The 15,850-nt window shown below is 45.2% G+C and overlaps 1 protein-coding gene across 4 annotated transcripts in view; it reads right to left on the reverse strand.

Moving 5' to 3' along the window:
- Positions 1 to 10,925, reverse strand: part of EGLN1 (egl-9 family hypoxia inducible factor 1) — a 60,698-nt gene extending 49,773 nt beyond the window's left edge. Inside the window, exon 1 of one of the 4 annotated variants that reach the window (XM_039241241.1) lies at positions 9,566 to 10,924. In XM_039241241.1, the coding sequence (XP_039097172.1) occupies positions 9,566 to 10,483 (918 nt within the window). In that variant the 5' untranslated portion in view covers positions 10,484 to 10,924. Of the gene's footprint in view, positions 1 to 9,565 lie in introns of all 4 variants that reach the window. The other 3 variants (XM_039241242.1, XM_039241239.1, XM_039241243.1) reach the window with 3 other exon arrangements.
- Between the last annotated feature and the right edge of the window lie 4,925 nt (positions 10,926 to 15,850).

Consider the following 15,850-nt stretch of genomic DNA (forward strand, 5'->3'; position numbering starts at 1 on the left):
TGACAAATCCTACTAGCTGAAGTCATGGTGTTCCTCTCCATTATTACAGTTACACAGTCAATATAAAACGAGCACTAACTGATCATCTGGTGAGCTCCTATCTCATCTATCTTCAAACGAACACTACTGAATTAGGCACTACTAACTCCTATTATACCAATGAGGAAGCTGATGCTTTAATTGTTAGAAAATGTGCCCAACTAAAATCAGAGCACAATTAAGTAGCTAACCCAGGGTTTGAACACAGGCAAACTAACCTAAGAACCTGTGCTTCCCGAGCGCATCACGGTATCAGCCAGGGAGAAAAAAAGCATTGACTAGAGCGAAGAGAGAAGACGAACCACAGACCATGAAGAACAGTAACATTTAAGGAGCACACACAGCAAAGGAAGAAACAACTTAAGAAATGCATTCACACCCTGTGTAATTCCTTCCCCTTGAGCGTGGAATCAATCTCCTGAGTTGCTGCTAACAAAAGAATCCAATCCAGTACAGGTGATGGGTGTCTCTGTGGTTAGGCTGCGAAAGCCTGGGACTTCCGGCTTGCTAGGGCGTTCTTGGCTTGCACGCTTGGATGACTCAAGCTCCATTTTGGAGAGACCCACACGGCAAGGAACTGAGGTACTCAGTCCAAGCACCCATGAGAAAATGAATGCCCCCAACACCCAGAGAGGGAGCTTGGAAGCAGACAGACCCCAATGAAGCCTGGGGAGGAGAGCGCAGGCCCTTGCCAGCATCCTGAGGGACCGTAAATGTGAGAATGAAGCTAGGCTGTGCCCAGATTCCTGATTTTCAGGAATTGTGAGATAATAAATCTTTTAAGCCACTACATTTCGGGGTGGTGTGTATGTAGCAATAGGCAAAAGAAAAGCATAGAAACATAAGATGTTTCAAGATCTTCCTACCTGTGTCTTCTGACAGTGGTGAGGAGAAAACTGAGAACTGAACTTCAAGAAAAAACTTTGAGGTAGCAGAGCCTGGGTGGCTCAGTTGGTTAGGTGTCCAGCTTTGGCTAAGGTCACGATCGCACAGTTCATGGGCCTGAGCCCCATTTCAGGCTCTGTGCTGACAGCTGAGGCCTGGAGCCTGCTTCGGATTCTGTGTCTCCCTCTCTCTCTAACTACTCATACTCTCTCAAAAATAAACAACATTTTTTAAAAAAATAACTTTTAAAACATCTATTTCAGAGGAAAAGTGCCAAGAAGTCAGAGGAAGGCACAACAGAAGGTAAAAACTGCCTAGAGCTAGAATGAAGGATAAATTATAAGACAAAACTATAGACTCTGAACTTCTAGTTACCATTTATAGATGAGAACTGAGTACCAATACTGAGAAAAAATTCAGATGCATTTGTTTTTGATTACACGAAAATCCTGATTAGACCTTTGCAATTAATTGTCTAGATTTGATATTTCCTATCTAGGTTTTATTACTTAGTCCTAAACTGAAGTTGTTTGAATTAAACTGAAAGTATAGATTTCTGAATTCTATAAGCTCATGTTGCACTCTTCGGGTTTTGAATTTTTAAAACCAATTTCATACGCAATAACCTAATGTTTATCTATATTTCTGTGCCCTTCCCTTACCCTGGAGTCAAAACCAAGGCTTCAAAGTCCTGGATACAGTATTTTAATGGGAACTTATCAATAAGGGGATTAGAACTATTTCTCTAGCATCTTTTCAGACCACTGAATATGGTCCCCAACCTACCATAAACATATCCCCTCCTTACTTACTATAGGAAGCTATCACATCGTCCTGTGATCTCTCTATGTGTTGATGGGATTATTTTTGACATTTTATTTTCCTTCTAGCTCTTCTCAATTTTCTACTGTAGTTTGATTTTCAACAGCGTATTTACATGAAGGTCTTTTATTTCTGACTTTATCTGGACATTTAATCTAAAATCTATACTTGTCTCTCACACCGAACCATTCAATTTTCTCCAGTACTTCCTTAAACTTTCACAATCTATGTAATTCTTTGTACGTGATTTGTATCTATAAGCCATCCTAAGTGAGCAGTTCATGAAAAAAGGCACAACCAGGCTTGTGGACGGCTCCAGAAATGCGACAAGCTTTCCCGCAGTAATGCCTGCAGGCAGCCCCCGCCATAGGGCTGACGGGAGCACACGCTGTGCAAAGCAGCCGTGAAGCCGCTGGAGAAGAAAAGACGGGCTGTAAGGTCAACAACAGTAGCAGCAAGCACAGCCAACTTGAAGGAATGTGCAAAAGAAGAGCACAGAACTTTTTTCCGTAGCTCTGGCTGCACAACAAGTGTCAACAATCGGCTATAAATAGAAACCGAAAAAGTGGGGCAAGAGAAGAAAGGCAGAAGAGTTAGGGGAAAACAAAATAATAATTATTTCCTTCCAATGCTCAAGCCAAAGCCCTTGGAGTCACTCTGACTCCATCCTTTCTTTCATACCGCGCATCAAATCCATCAGCAAATCTCACTGAAACCACTTTGAAAATAGACCCAGAATCCAACCCACTTTCACCGTGTCTGCAGTGACTACTCTGATTTGAGCCACCACCTTGGAGGGCCTGCTCCCCTCCAGTCTACTCTCATCCAGCAGCCCCAGACAGCTTTTAAAACAAAATCTCCAAGGGCCTCCCCATCACCGAGGATAGAACCCACCATCCCTGCCTACCAGGCAAAATCCTACATGAACTGATCTCCCTTCCTCTCCCACCACTTCCCTGACTGCAGCTCTTACCGCAACCCCTCCCTCGCTCTGCTACATCCACAGTGCTCTCCTCGTTTTCCCAACACACTGAGCACGTTCCATGTCAGGGCCGAGCACATTGACTGCGTCAGGGCCGTTGTATTTGCTGTCTGTCTTTACTTGTAATGTTCTTGCATGGATCCATATAACCCAGGTCCTTGCTTTGTTCAAGTGTCTCCTTAAATATTGTCTTACTACTTTAGGGATCCTCAGAGAGTACCCCATTTATTTTTTTGCCTTAATATCTGCCTTGTCTATCTTCTGCCTTAATATTTGCTATCCAACATGTTATATATTTACTTATATGCTTGTCTATTGACGGTCAGTCCCTCCCCACCTTTCAAGGAGAACTTAAGCCCCATGAGAACAAGGGATTTTTGCTGCTGTTCAGGTATTCCGAGCTCCTAGAGCAGCAAAGGGCTCACTTCATATTTGGTGAAAGAACGAATGAAGGAAAAGATTATCAAAATAGGACTCACAGGACAGGAATAAGGGGGAACCAAGGGTACATACACTTTGCTTTGGTAAAGAAATGGGATTTGGGACATCAAATAAGGAATATGAGGTCTCCAAACTCATGAAAATATTAGAGTGGTTTCAAGAGCAAGGAGAGACTACAGATACTAGATATACCACAGCCCTGTGGAAATAGAACTGTGAGGTGGTTCTGGGAAAATGTGATAATGAAGTACAAAACATCCCAGTAAAGGTGGCAGAACAGTTCCGAGTTTGGACCAGGAAACACAAGTGTGAAAAAAAACTAGTTTAAAGGGAGACTGTTCGTTTTTGTTTTGTCTTGTTTTTTAGAACAGAAAGCTTAGAGCTGCACTAAGAGTCCAAGAAAAGCTTTAAATATGGTTCAATAAATGACAAGAATGCCATCCTACAGTTACAGTGTTTCAAGTACAGAAACAAAGGCAGAGTGGAAAAGGAGTCAGAATGCAAGCATGGTAGCAAAATGCAAGAATAGTAGTAAACTGCATCCATGAAAACCATCTAAGCATGGGTTCAAACAAAAGGGACGCTGCAAAATTTGGTTTCACTTTAAAGGTCTAGAGCAAAAAATGGAATAGGAGCAAAGCAAAAAATTATATAGGAGCACCTAGGTGGCTCGGTCAGTTGCACATCCAACTCTTGATTTTGGCTAAGGTCATGATCCCAGGGTTGTGGGATCAAGCCCTACGTGAGGCTGTGAGGCTCAGAGCCTCAGTGCTGACAGCAAGAAGCCTCCTTGGACTTCTCTCCCCTTCCCTCCCTCTCTGCCTTTCACCTGCTCACATGCTCTCTCTCTCACACAAAGTAGGTAAATAAACATTAAAAAAAAAAAAAAAAAAGATTCTCTCTTTCTGCCCCTCTCCTCCCCTTATGTTTTCTCTCTCTAACAAACAAACAAAAAACAAAAAGACTAAGCTGATAACATCTACCTAAAGGCACACCGGCAAGGCACAGGCTTCAGAAAACACTGAAGATGAATGAAGATAGATTTGCAGTCTGATAGTGGGGGGAAAAAAAGGTGGGGGGTGGGGGAGGAAAACAGAGAACTAAGGAACGTGTAAATCAGAAATGCACAGTGGAAAGATAGTTCTTACTAAGGAAACATGCGAGGATCAGCCTGCTTCAGGAAAATGGCCTGAATGGCCTGAAAGTTAGAGGAGAGAAAAGAAGGTGAATAAAGAACATCTAGGGAAATTAGGGAGGAATGAACCAAAAGAGGAAAATTTTAACTAGAAGGTCAGACACAATGAGAGGAATAAAAGGAGAAGAAAAGAGAAGTTTTAAATGTTCCAGGAATTCTCAAAAATGGCATAAAATACACCAAAATTAGCTAAGTAGGAATATGTCCATTTTCCATGAGATGCAGCATATAGCTGCAGATGTAAGAATGAAGTGGATCAAATGTCAGTCAGTTCTGTCAGTTAGAAGCTCTATGACCTTGAACAAGTCACTTAACCTCTCTGGGACCTCTTTCCTCTGTTTAAAAAAGAAAAGTATGTGTTGAGGTGGCAGGGGGAGGCAACGGTCAGGTCAAAAATGGGTGATCATTCTTGGTCTCTCCCCCTCTGGGTTATAAGTGGGGAAAAGACAGGAAAAGCATAGAATTCTTATGGAATGATTCAGAAAAACTGAAAACTTTTAAGATGAGAAGAGTAACAGTTAACAAAGGTTTCATAACCATGATTTAAAATTTTTAAAGTGCCTTTATATGCATAATTATATGCACTCCTCACAGCAAGCCTGCGAGGCAGAAAAGGCAGGTATGATTTAACACCACTGTGCAAATGGAGTCACTCACTGAAGCTCAGAAATACTAAGCAAATGGCTCAAGGACACAGAAATAGTGGCAGATCCAGGAGCCCAGCCAGACTGAACCACAGCACAAAGTCCACCATCCTTCCACGTTCAGATGCTGTCCTCCTGTGTGACTACGGTCTTGTGGGATATTTCTGTAGCTTACTAGGTAATAGATAAGTGAAGAATTCTCTACATGCAAACAAAAACCCCTTTTAAAGTTTTTTGTTTTGTTTTGTTTTTTTAAATTTTGAGAGAGAGAGAGTGCAGGCATGAGTGGGCAAAAGGCAGGGGGTGGGGTGGGGGACAGACAGAGAGAGAGAGACTGAAAGAGCGAGAAAGAGAGAGAGAGAGTGAGAGCAAGAGAATCCTAAGCAGGCTCCATGCTGTCAGTGCAGACCCCAACATGAGGCTCAGTCCCATGAACCAGGAGATCATGACCTGAGCGGCAATCAAGAGTCAGACGTTTGACTGCCTGAGCCATCCGGCACCCCCAAACCTCTTTTAATATAAAATAAAATTCCTTGGGGGTGCCTGGGTGGCTCAGTCGGTTAAGTGTCTGACTTCCACTCAGGTTATGATCTCACAGTTCCTGAGTTCGAGCCCCACACTGGGCGCTGTGCTGGTAGCTCAGAGCCTGGGGCCTGCTTCCCAGTCTGTGTCTCCCTTTCTCTCTGCCTGTCTCTCTCTCTCAAAAATGAATCAACATTAAAAAATTTCTTTTAAATGAAATTCCTTTACAATGAAGGGAGTTACCTTATATGAGAACTACATGTAAACTAACTCACCATACAAAACACTTTCCTACGAAGTTGAACTGGATTCCATCACAACCTACACAGACCACTCTTTCAGTCCAAAGGTATCTCTTTTAACTGTAAAGCACTACAGTTATTACTGCAGCTGCCCTGTTTTCAACCCTTCTGCATACGGAATAACGGACTTTGATCTTTAAGACTGATACAGCTATTAAAACATTAAACAGGCTGCTCCTCTTTGTGCACGGTGGATGTCAAGAGTACAGAGAAAAGCGGCAGAAGTGGATTGAGAAGGAAGTTTTGTTTGTAACATCTAGAAGGGCTGTCACCGTCACATGTCTACGGTAGTGATAATAATCCCCATCCCATTCTTTGCTCTAAAAGCCATAATTGGCCACGGCAGACTAACTGCCGACACTCATGAAAAATCTCAGATGTGTAATGGGCTTCTTCTTCGCCTCAATCTACCTGATCACTCCCTTAAGGTTGGGCATTTCCACGTGATCCCAGCGGGTCTGTGCTCCTTGTCTGTCCCCACCCAAGTCAAGGCACCTATGATTTCTTAGAGCCCACAAATCAGCAGAGACCCTGATTTCTTCCGGCTGAACACCACGGCCAGCTGAAGAAAGGGTGTGAGAAAGGAAATAGGATCAAAGGTCAGTCTGAAGCAAAAGAGGGGGAAATCCCGAAAAAAGGGCCAGAGAAAGTGGAAACTTGCCGCTGGGTTACATCAGTGTCCTCGCGTATTACTTCATTCTTACCTTCAGTTCCTCTTTTAAAGCAGTTGGACAAACAGTGGGCCAGATAAGCATGAGTGAAGTAGAAACTTGGGGGAAATCAAAGTCTCACGCGGAATGAGCCAAAGGCCAATATACTTCATCTGATTATCAGGCCTTCAGACACACAGAGACCACACGGAGTAGATAATAAAAATATAAAAGGACATCGGAATCTTGGGCAGAAAACTTCAATGTAAGTCATGCCGCACGATTTTCCAATGAGTGCGCGATTCTCTGACACTCGCTTTCCTAATCTACACACTACAAAGATGGATCAACAATCTACCTCTTTTGCAGAGTTGCTATGAAGAGGTAAGTGAGAAAAACACGACACGTTTGACGCAAGTTAACTTTTTAAATCACTCTAGTGTTGTAAAGAACAACATTCTTACTTGAAGACCCTCTTTCCAATCCCATTTTGTCCCCGTATTCTGCCCCTCTTACAAGTTATGCCGAAATGACCGTCGTTGAAATGGCTAACTAACTACAAAGTGGCTTTTCAGATACTGAACTAAACATCTGAAATAAGCATTGTGCAGTCACCTAATAAAAATTTACGGAGCCCAACCATAAAGTACACTTATTCACATACAAAACTAATGCCACCACTGTCAATAAAAGCTATCAAATTTAGTTCCAGTAGTGTGCTAAGTAATCTACATCCTATCTATATCCTACCCACATGCACTATAGTAGAAAAAGCCTGCGGCTTGATATCTGAAGGACCTACATCTGAATCCCAGTGAGGTTATCCTAAGTGGTAGGCCTTAGGCAAGTCAGCCCTGAAATATCCTCAAATGTAAATCAGGAATACTACTACCTACTTCTTAGGATGAAGATTATTGAGTTCATGTCTGTCCTGGGCTTAATCTGGTGCCTCGTCCACTGTGGTGGGTCAATGCAGGGTGGCTAATAATCCGACTGCCTTCCCATTCCCTCAAAGCAAGATCTTTGGGGTTTTTTTTAGCAATACTAGAATTACACGATTAAACACGCTTAACAAAACCTGGCTCAACCAAATACAATGAAAGGGATTCCCAACAATCACACACATATTTTCAAATTGTGCCCTGAAAACCAACGTGAGCAAAATATCCATCTGAAGAGTTTAGAGTCTGACCTTCCTTCAGCGAGTCCTTTATCATATTCTCATACGATAATACGATGCAGTCAAGCGATTTAAAACCTCAACTACTGTTCCCTTCAGTCACTGGGACGCCCGAGGAAGGAGGTGTCTATTTTCTAACAGCCTCCCCCTGATAAGCAACTTGTCTAACAGCTAGGCTGACTACTGTCCCTTCCCTGAGGACAGGTGAAAACAGGGAAAATAGGAGAGGGCTTAGCTTAACTCGGAAAGCTAAATTAACTAATGAGAGCAGATCAAGGAAGATTTCGAACATTAATATCTTCATGACTTCACCTTAACCTTATGCCTCAACTAACTACTCTGGTCAGTCTGCAAAGAGCTGTGTTAATATTCCCGCAAGCTAGTTCCTGTCCCGCTCTACCGTCCGTGACTATATTCAGATCTGACCTATGACAAAGTTTTTTTAAAAAAAATATAAATGTAATTCTCATTGGAGACCAAGACTGAGGTCGAATCAGGCTCCTTTTTCTCTTCCAGCTTAACATGAGTCAGTTACTCATTTTTTTTTTTCAAACTACACGACCTTACGACAAGTGCCTTCATCCACTAATGAAGCGGCAATATACAAATTAGATTTGGCGTTGTAGTTCCCCCCACAAGATTCTCACGTTTAGAACTTTCCTCATTGCCTTATGCTCAGCCTTTCAGGCAGCCTGAGAGTCACCCGTAACCACCGCTAAAATAGATGCCCTGACAACACACAAAAGAACTAGGAAGCAAGAGTGAAGCAGGCGTGCACACACGCACACTCGCGCGCGCGCGCACACACATGCATGTGACAACCTCCTAAGACAAGCTCTCAAAACTCAAAAAATCAGACCGAGATTGATGGTGGAGGAGGGTGGAGTGGGGCGGCCTGGGGAAGAGCTGGATACAAAGAAAAGATGAAGACCTGGGAAGTGAAATGAAAAAACTGGACGAGAGTATTAAGGAGGGAAGAGTCTCCCGTTTACCGTGCAGAGGAGGGAAGAGGGATTAGGGCAGGTACGAACCACAGAATCTGTTGGGGAAAAAACAAGAGAAAACAAAGAGATTCTACCAAATTGAGACTTGAGAACGAGCCCTCCCTCCAGCCCCAATTCCGTGTTGTTGTTTTCTTTCCAGGAAGCTACAACACAGCTTTTTCAACAGAAGGATTATACTAACAAAGCAAATAAAGGAAACCTATGCTAAAAATGTAACCTACCTACACTGAAAGGTCTAAAGACGGAAATACTTCATTCTCCGTTTCCTAGCGGGTTTCAAAGCAGAAGGGACAGGGATAGGGGAGAGAGCCACGGGAGAGAAGGGAGCAGCCAAGCTCCTCCTGAATACGGGGAGTCTTCTGCCTACATGCCTATTTTAAATATATCTTTTCGTGGTCGAGTTGGCAGATTCTTACACTGAACACAGCGTTGCACTCTGTAAACCAGAATCTGACCACCGGCTCCAACGCCACAGAGAACTGAAGAGCACATGCAGACACAAGATATGCAGAACCAGCTTTTGCTTCGGGCCCTACTCTAACATCCCCAAAACGGGGGGCGGGGGATCTGAATCGACTAACACTGCAACAGGGGGAAAAAATGACAAAAAAAAAAAAAAATAGCAAAGTGAAAGGGAGTTTAGCCACCAAACATGCACTCAGAGAGGTTGGTAAACGGGCTGTTAAGTTGAAAACAGTGAACCCAGAGAAAGGAGCTACCTAGATAAGCACCTATTGTACGGATTCTATCCTTTTTTCTTATGGGGTGCCACACAAGAAGGAAATGACTTTTGTACCGGACGAGCCATGCTCCTCCGCCCTGAGCGGCTCGCGTCGCCGGGGAAGGGGGCTGCCCGCCCAGTAAGGGATGTCCAGCGCCACCCCCTAGCACTCACTTACTTTCGTCCGGCCATTGATTTTGTAGTTGCCCAGCTTCCCGTTACAGTGGCGGATCAGGTCGTCCATGCTGCTCATGAGCAGCCCGATGGTTTCGCAGCCGGGCTCCTTGCCCTCGATCCAGGTGATCTTATCGCCTCGGATGTCCTTGGACGAGTCACTCTTCTGGCTGACCAGCTGCCCGTCCGTGAACTTGCCGGTGTCGTGCAGGGCGCGCACCTCGTCGCCGATCTGCTGCCCGGTCTCCTTGCCCAGGAAGTCGTCCACCACACAGATGCCGTGCTTGTTCATGCACGGCACGATGTACTCCAGCGCCAGCTTGAGCGCCGGCAGGGGCTTCGTCTGCCCGTTGGGCCGCAGGCCGCCGCCGTGGCTCAGCCCCTCGCCCGGCGTGTTGCTCGGCGGGTACAGGTTCGCCTTCTCCTGGTACTGCGACGCGCGGGCCGGCGCCTCCTCCTTCGCGGGCTCCGCCTCGGCCGCCAACGCCTGGCCCTGGCCGCCTGCAGCCGCTCGAGGCGGGGACGCGGCCGCCGCGGGGTCGGCCGCGGGCTTGGCCTTTGCCTTGGCCGCGTCCCCGGCGGCCCGCGCGCCCGCATTCTCGGCGGCGGCGGCGGCGCTGTCCCGGCGCGGCGCTGCCTTCCTGGCCCCGGCCCCGCCGGCCCTGGGCGGCGGCGCGGAGGCGGGCGGCGCGGAGCCGGGGTGCCGGTGCTGGCCCGCTCCGTGGCCCGGGGCGCCCTCGCCGCCCTGGCACACCAGCTTGTGCTTCTTCCAGTCCTGGCGCTGGTGCTCCTTGCTGCAGTAGAAGGAGCTGCGGCAGCGGCTGCAGCGCAGCAGGTTCTCCATCTTCCCGCACAGCTCGCAGTACTGCCGGTCTCGCTCGCTGGGGCTCGGCCCGCCCGGCCCGCCGCTGTCATTAGCCATGGCGGCGGCGGCCGAGCAGGAGGGGTGGCGGCCCGAGGGCCTCGCCCGGGGCCGGAGAGCGGGCGGAGCGGCAGAGGCCGTCACTGCGCCACGCACCCGCCGCCACTCCCCGCCTGAGGGAGGCCCGGCGCCCCGCGCTCTCGGCCCGGCCGCTTCCTCGTCCTCGGGTCCTGCCGCGCAGCGCCGGCGGCCGCCTCAGCGCCTCATCGCTGCCGCGAGCTGAGGGACCGCGGCCTGCGCGGCGGACGGCGACCTCCGCTCGGGCACGCGGGCCCGGCCGCGCGAGATCAGCCGCCCCGGCCGCCGCCTCACGGTCCGGGGCTGCCCGGCCCGGCCTGTGGAGGAGCGCAGGGCGTGCGGGCGCCACTCGCTCTGCGCGCTCTGCACGTACACCACGGCCCCGCCGCGACCCGGGCGGGCGGCGCGCGAGGGCGGAGGGGGCCGAGGGGAGGGCCGAGGGGAGGGCCGAGGGGGCGGCGGCCGAGCACACGCGCTCGGGCGCGGGCGGCGCCGGGGCCGCCTCCGCTTCCCCGCACTCGGCGGGGCTGGGCCTCGGAGCCGGGGCCCGGCGCCCTGCCCCCGCCCCTCTGCGGGCTCCGCCCGGGGCGGGCTCGGTTCGCGGAGGCCGGAGCGGGGCCGCCGAGGGGCAGGCCCGCGAGAGCGGAAGGGCGGGGCCGCCGGGCCCTGCGCCGCGGACGGTGCCTACACCTGCTGGGGAGAGCGGCGCCGAGCGGGGGCCTAGAAGATGGCTGCTATTTGTTTAGGGCCCACCCGGTGTGCTCTAGGCGCGCCCCAGTCTACGCTGCAAGGTGGCTCTCGCCTGGTTTTGCTTTTTTGTGGGTTTGTGTGTGTGTGTGCGTGTGTTTTGCCTAGGAGGAAACGGAAATTCAGAGAAGTAAAGTAACTTGCCCAAGGTCACGCAGGACTGGGACTGAATCCAGGAATTAGACTCTGTCAGATTCCAAGGCTGCTTTCCCCATTACACCGACACGACCCCAATTTCGAGGCCTGAAATGGTTAAAAATAAAAATGCGTATTGCCACGGGGTTCATCTAAGCCCCCGTGCCCCGATTGAGCCACGTGTAAACGTACTGAAATTTTGTTAACTGTTTTTTAAAAACCCATTTCGAAGTCCTGTGAAATCTTGCCAGGTGTCAAAACTTGTGAAGAAATTTTTGGCTACCAAGTTCAATAAGTTAATCAATGCGCATTTCGGTATCCACATTCAGGCACTTAAATTCAAACTGATGAAACTATCCTGAGAATTGGACCTTGGTGGTCAATGAAGACTGCTACGTTAACGTCTTCTTAAATGAAAAAAAAAATCTGGTATTAACAGAATCTGATGGTACGTAGATTAAAACACTATTTTATATAACATGAAAACCTTATCAGAAATAAGCCAAAGATTTCTTTCTAGAAATTCTTTCTAGAAATTCTGTGCTAGACTTTCATATCGTCTGAATAGATTGCAAGTAACTTCGTCAGTCCTTGAGATGATGGTCTTTCAGACGAACGTAAGAGTTGAAAGGTGTAGGTCAAAGGCAGAAGAATATAAGGAATAATTATAAACCGCTTTGTGGAATATTTTTTTAAGAAACTAGCCTGAATGCAAAACATCAAAGCTCTTCACCAACTATACAGTACTTAAAAGTGTCATTAAATTCTTCTATATAAATAAATAGAATCCTGGGAATCCAACCTGGTGAAAGAGGACAGTAATTCCAGTTAGTTTGGACTTTGAGAGGCTGAGGTAACTGTTACACTCACAGCTTCACATTCTAAGCCAAACTAAAACCCCAACTTTCTGTAAACAGTCAAGATCTGAATCAATCTCACTTGTGTATCCAACTTTCCCAGAGCTTTATTAAAGACAGTAAAATATTGTTTTAGGTACTCCTAGAATTTGGACGAAGTGTCCAAAGAGTGGGATGGACAGGTTGGAATGGGAACAAAGAAAAAGAAATTGCTAGGTTGGCCCTTTGCACTAATCAAGATTCCAAGCAAATTGGAAATTCTTTAAAATGTAAAGAAGCTGTTTAATGGCTTAAGGAAGCAAACTTTTCAAACGTTTTTGATATACATAGATTGTATAAAGTATAATTTCAATACAAGTAAATTCTTGTATTCTGTGTATTCTTGGGTAGGCCTCCTTTTGCTATAGTAATTATAAACGCTTCTTAACGGTTATTCCACAAACACTTGATTCTTCTAAACTTAGATATTTGTAGGTACCAAACGTGGTCCAACAGTTTTGTTAAAAATTACTATTTAGGTCTATGGTGTGCAAACAAGTGTATTTACATCTTCGTATACTCTTTTCATTATATTTTCATTGATATCTAATTAAAAGAATAGACGTCCATGTCAAAACCTTCATTAGCTTTCATTTTGTTCCCATTAAGTATACTAAATCACAAACTGAACATGTACACCTTGAAAATACTTAGTCAAATATGACACTTCCAAAATCTTCATGGACAGAACAGTCAAATATGAAATATTATTCCAAATATTTCCAAAGATCCACGATTTCTGAATTTTCAGCCTCAATAATCTGTGAACGAATTCCAAGTTAGTGAGGGTTTCACCAAACCATCTGCTGGCAGGCAAAGCAACAGCCAATGACAAGTTCACCACCAAGATTCTGGAACTCTACCAGCATTGTAGCAGTTACCACTTACTCATATGTTATAGAGAATTACATTGTCATGTGGGAATTTATCTTATAAACACTTAAACAGTGCTTAATACTATGTCAGTCTTTGTTCTAATCATTTTGCAAATATTCATTTAATCCTCATGAAAACACTGCGAGGTGGGTACTATTGTTATGCCCATTGACAGAGGGTGAAACAAGAGTAAGGCAATGAGTGTCCCTCCCAATTCTCAGGATTATATGATTAGTAGCATTAGAGGTGTTACTGAATACTCTGGGGAGAACAAAGGCTTGTGCCTTTCAAAGCCGGAAATTATTACAAGTTTTTTCCTGCCCTGAACCCAATCAAGATATCAAAACCAGAGGATGAGTTAAGTAAAAGTTCTGTCATCTCCATATCACGCTGGCTTGGGTCAAAGCTGACTACCTATCTGGCTTCCCTTTGCTCTTCTGGCAATGTTTACATAAACTGTAAAGCAGTATCCATTACAAGCCGACAAGAGACTTACTAGAAGATCAAGGTGAAGCTGAGAGTAAACACACAGGACAGAGTTAAGTGAGGAAATGAATCTAGAAATGGCTGTGTTGACTCAAGAAAAGCCCAGGGAACACCTTAACCTTCAGGGGACTACCCCCATTTCTCCTTTGAAAACAGGTTTAAAATTCACAGGAGAGTATCTTCGCCGCTCAGGAAATAAAAATCGCATCTCTGATCGTTAACATGTGACCTCTTGTTTCCCCATCTGTGACAATCTTGTTTTAATATGCTACAGAGAACAGAAAAATCACAAGTATCACATAGGCATCCCACCAAGATAAACAGGAAGACGATCTCTGAGTTCTGGGAAAGCAACTAAAAATCTGAGCCATTTTCTAACTATAGCGTTGGGATGCGCACAAGTAGGTGTCATTGGGAAATAGTACCTGCTCTTATCTGTACTGCGAGTTCTGCCAAATGTACACATAAGCCGTGTGCTTCCCCACGTACGTGGGGCCGGCTCTGCTGTCTGCTAAGGTTTCTTCAGAAAATAAATATTTAAAAAGACTTTTTATATATTCAGGAAAATGTATCCATCACCTGACCTTATCAGTTATGACTGTAAACTTATTCACCAATCCAGTTAAAAACTGATCATCCCATCGCAAGAAACACAGAGCTTTAAACCACTTTTCACTATTCGTGAATGTTTGTGTTCCTAATGAACACGGGATGCTATGTTGTGTGTTAATGTAATGACACAATGAGAGTTCCCCCCCTCCTTAACAAACATTACCTAATGTTGAACTGACTTTGAGTATATTCCCAATAAGTAACTTACACCAATCCAGTCAGGAGACAGCTAAATAATTTTTCTGTAGTATTTTTTTGTGCAAAAAACAGTAAACATACACAAAAATATGTGATCGTATAATCAGGGTTGACGCTGATTAGTTCCTCAACCCTGATTAGTTCAACAATTATCCACATTTTTATAACCTAGTTCCACCTGTTTTCCCTTTTTTAAAAATTTATTTCTATTGATATATAATTGACATAGAATATTGTATTAGTTTAAGGTATACAACATAAAAACTTAACACATGTACATATTGTGAAATGATTACCACAATGTGGTAACACAATTGGGTTAACATCGATCACCTCACATAGTTAATTTTTTTTCTTGTGATGTGAACATTTAAGATCTACTCTCTCAGCAACTTTCAAATAGTATTATTTCAAACAGTGTTATTATTATTATTTATTTAAAAACATTTTTTAATGTTTATTTTTGAGAAAGAGAGAGAGAAAACATGCAAGCAGGGGAGGGACAGTGAAGGAGACACAGAATTGGAAGCAGGCTCCAGGCTCTGAGCTGTCAGCACAGAGCCTGACATGTGGCTTGAATTCACAAACTGTGCGATCATGACCTGGGCTGAAGACGGACACTTAACCGACTGAGCCACCCAGGCACCCCTACAGCACAGTATTATTAACTATAACTACCACACAGTCCATTAGATCCCCAAGACTTATTTATCTTTTAACTGGAAGCTTGTACCTTTTGACCACCTTCACCCATTTTGCCCACCCCACCAACCCCCACCTCTGGAAACCACTAATCTGTTCTCTGTATCTATGAGCTTTGTGGGGGTTTTAAAATTTAGATCCCATATATAACTGATATAATACTGTATTTGTCTTTCTCTGTGACTTATTTCACTTAGCAGAATACCCTCAAGGTCTATGCATGTTGTCACAAATGGCAGTGTTTCCTTCTTTTTTTGTGGCTGCATGCATTGAATATTACATGACTTCTCACAACTTCTTAATCCATTCATCCATCAACAGATGCTTACACTTTCATATCATGGCCTTTGTAAAGAATGCTGCAATGAACATGGAATGAATACATTTTTTTGAGTTAGTGTTTTTATTTTCTTTGGATAAATACCCAGAAGTCAAATTGCTGGATCATACAGTCATTCTATTTTCAATTATTTGAGGAACGCCATACTGTTTTCCATAGTGGTTATACCAATTTCCATTTCTACCAACAGTGTATGGGGCCCCCTTTTCTCTGCATCCCTGCCAACACTTGTTACTTCTTGTCTTATCTACATTAGCGATTCTGACAAGAGTGAGGTGGTATCTCATTGTAGTTTGGATTTGTATCTCCCTGAAGATTAATGATGTTGAACACCTTTTGATGTACCTGTTGGCCATT

This window comes from Hyaena hyaena, unplaced genomic scaffold, assembly GCF_003009895.1.
Source record: "Hyaena hyaena isolate Hyena2069 unplaced genomic scaffold, ASM300989v1 scaffold_193, whole genome shotgun sequence".
Lineage (NCBI taxonomy): Eukaryota > Metazoa > Chordata > Mammalia > Carnivora > Hyaenidae > Hyaena > Hyaena hyaena.